General features: G+C 60.1%; 1 protein-coding gene across 1 annotated transcript in view; it reads right to left on the reverse strand.

Moving 5' to 3' along the window:
• LOC104499410 (apoptosis-inducing factor 1, mitochondrial-like) overlaps positions 1-1,763 on the reverse strand; it is a gene marked incomplete at its 5' end in the record, with an annotated part of 8,767 nt that extends 7,004 nt beyond the window's left edge. Inside the window, 3 exons of the mRNA XM_010142915.1 lie at positions 93-155; positions 207-330; positions 1,636-1,763. Of these exons, the coding sequence (XP_010141217.1) occupies positions 93-155; positions 207-330; positions 1,636-1,763 (315 nt within the window). The remainder of the gene's footprint in view (positions 1-92; positions 156-206; positions 331-1,635) is intronic.
• Positions 1,764-2,594: the final 831 nt, after the last annotated feature.

Below are 2,594 nucleotides of genomic sequence, written 5' to 3' on the forward strand. Positions count from 1 at the left end.
CTCCCGCCTTCCCAGAAGGGCTGTCCAGCTCCGTGCCGAGCCCTCGAGCTCTGAGAGCCAGAGCCAACCCCGGGACTAGCTGACAGACTCACCGGCAAGAGGCGATTCATCTTCCTGGGATCGTGTCGTTACTGTCGAGACGCGGCTGGTGAAAACTGCAGACAGACAGACACATTCACCCTGTACCCCCTGCAGCACCCAGGCACCGTTCTGCCGCTCCCCCGACAGGCTTTTGTCTGCCCTGCTTGCTCCCAACACCTCTGCTCCCAGGGAAAGCTCAGGGCCGAATCGCGCCACGCTGACAGCGCCCGCAAAGGTCTGTGTGCCCAGCTGTGAGAGGAGGGCACCCAGAAACCCCCTGCTCTGCACAGCACGCGGCAAATCCCCCCACAGGCACCAGCCTTTCTGCGGGTGGGTGTCCAGAGGAACCAGGTACACCGAGGAAATGCAGCCAGGCCGCCCCGCGGCTGATGGCAGGCTGCGGCACACGCTACGGCACGAGGCTGCAGGACAGGAGACAGACCCCGGGGAAAAGGGGAGTGAAAGAGGGTGCGAGTGCTGGAGGAGGGCACAGCACCACAACGCCCCCGGAGTTAATAAATTAGAGGGCAGCAAACCATTTGGAAAGGCGAACCTCGCCTGGCTGGTTATCCACCTCACACATGCACAGTGTGAACCTTCTCCTGCCAGAGGAGAATTAAAACAGATCGAGACGGTCCGAAACACCCGTCTGTCCAGTCACCGTGTTTGGGACACGGACAGAGCGGTGGAACCGGAGCAACAAAAGCCTGCGAAACGTGAAGGCAGGACCAGGAACGCTGCGGCTGAGGCCAGCCTCTCACTGTTTGCCCCCCAAACGATGCTCGAAGGAGCTGCTGCTGCTGGGGAGCTGTAAAATCTCTCTGACTGCCCTGACATCGGCATTTTACCGGTCTCTGCATTTAGGTGTTTGATAACGTGACACTTAGGTCTCAAACGGGAGCGGAGCGACCGAGTGCCGGGCAGGGGAAGGAGCGCAGGCAGACAAAAGCCTCTCCGGGGCACCGAAACGGCGTAAAACCGGCAGCACTCAGGACGTCTCCTCAGAGCTGGGAGGAACGGAGCTGGGTTTAAAGCCTCGTGCGTGAACAGGCACAGGTCAAAGCTTTCGCAAGCGGAACCATGAGGGTTGTAAGCGAGTCCAAAGCGTGGCAAATGTCCAATGGCATCCGATCCCCGAGCACCGAGCGACCGGTCCATGTGTGCAGAGCATCGCACCGGGCCGCCAGGACGGAGCCCTTCCAAGGGATGGTGCCAGCTTCTCCCCGGTGGGAACACAGGCAAGGGACACTGCCAGTACGGGAGCGACAGCTCCCTGCTCCGGAGCGCCCACAGCGCCAGCGGGGCTCCTCTCCTCTGGCACACCCACACTTGGCCACTTGATCCCTTGTTTTTCCCATTCATGTGGAAAAGTCAAGCCCTAGGCATTTCTCCTCCCCACTGACTGAGAAGATCAAAGGTTTTACAACGACCCCTGGAATTCAGTCCCCGAGGCCCGGGAGCACCGAAGGTGGAGAAAAAAGGCCATGGTGGTCTGACAGCCAGGACCCCCCTCCGCCCTCCCACCTGTGAGACACGTCCACCCCAGCACCTTACATAAGCTCCTGTCCCAGTGACTGTTCCGCCCACAATTAAGTACAACAAGAGGTTGCTGCCGGCTTTGCCAGGAACACCCGAAGACGACAGTGATCTGGACGGGCAGCTCAGGTGATGGCATTGCAACACTGCAGGTGACACCGCGAGGGGAGAGAAGAGGGCACAGAGCTGAGTGATCGTGGTTAAAGGGAAAAGCAGAACGTGCTTCGTAATTTCAGTTACCGCTCGGGCAAAAGAAGGGGCAGCAGGGCACAGCAGGGAGCGGTGACAGGCAGCGGGACGAGGCTGCGCGGAGCTGTTTTACCTCCCGGGAGCCTCCTGCCCCTCACAAGCGTCACGAAGAGAAACCAGGGCCTGCAACGTTCAGTGACTCTGACCCCCAAGAGAAAGAATTTGGAAACCAAGGGCTGCGGGGTGTAAACCTGGGTCCCATCCGCCCCCAGGTAACGTCGCTGCTCTTCAGCCAGCCGGGAACGGCAACAGGATGGACCCTCCAAGCCAGGCTGGAACGCTCCATCCCTGGGAACCCTTCGAGCAGGACGTACCCCGGCGCTCACCAATCTGGGGTTGAGCTGGGACACACAGCTGAGGCCGGGCACAGAACGGCTTGTCGAGGTAGCCCAGGCACAGGCCACCTGGCTCCTCTGAAGCGTGCCCTGCTGTCACACCCCAGGCACCGGCCAGGTAACTGAAATTACGGCTTCAAACCGCAGTTACGGCAATCAGTTAATCTCCAGCAGCACAGTGAGCTCCCCTAGAAGGTTTCTGAAGGAGGAAACAGCTACCGGGATAAAAAGTGAGTAAAGTGAAGTGAGCTGAGAACAGCGAATGCTCGACAGCAGAGGAGGGCGGCAGTGTCTCCCCAGGAAGCCCCCTGCTACTTACGTAGGCACCCGCTCCTAAGGCAGACAAGCCCACAGCAAGGACCAACCCCGAGCTACCGCCTCGGCCCCCAGGCA

Source organism: Buceros rhinoceros, unplaced genomic scaffold (genome assembly GCF_000710305.1).
Source record: "Buceros rhinoceros silvestris isolate BGI_N320 unplaced genomic scaffold, ASM71030v1 scaffold25429, whole genome shotgun sequence".
Lineage (NCBI taxonomy): Eukaryota > Metazoa > Chordata > Aves > Bucerotiformes > Bucerotidae > Buceros > Buceros rhinoceros.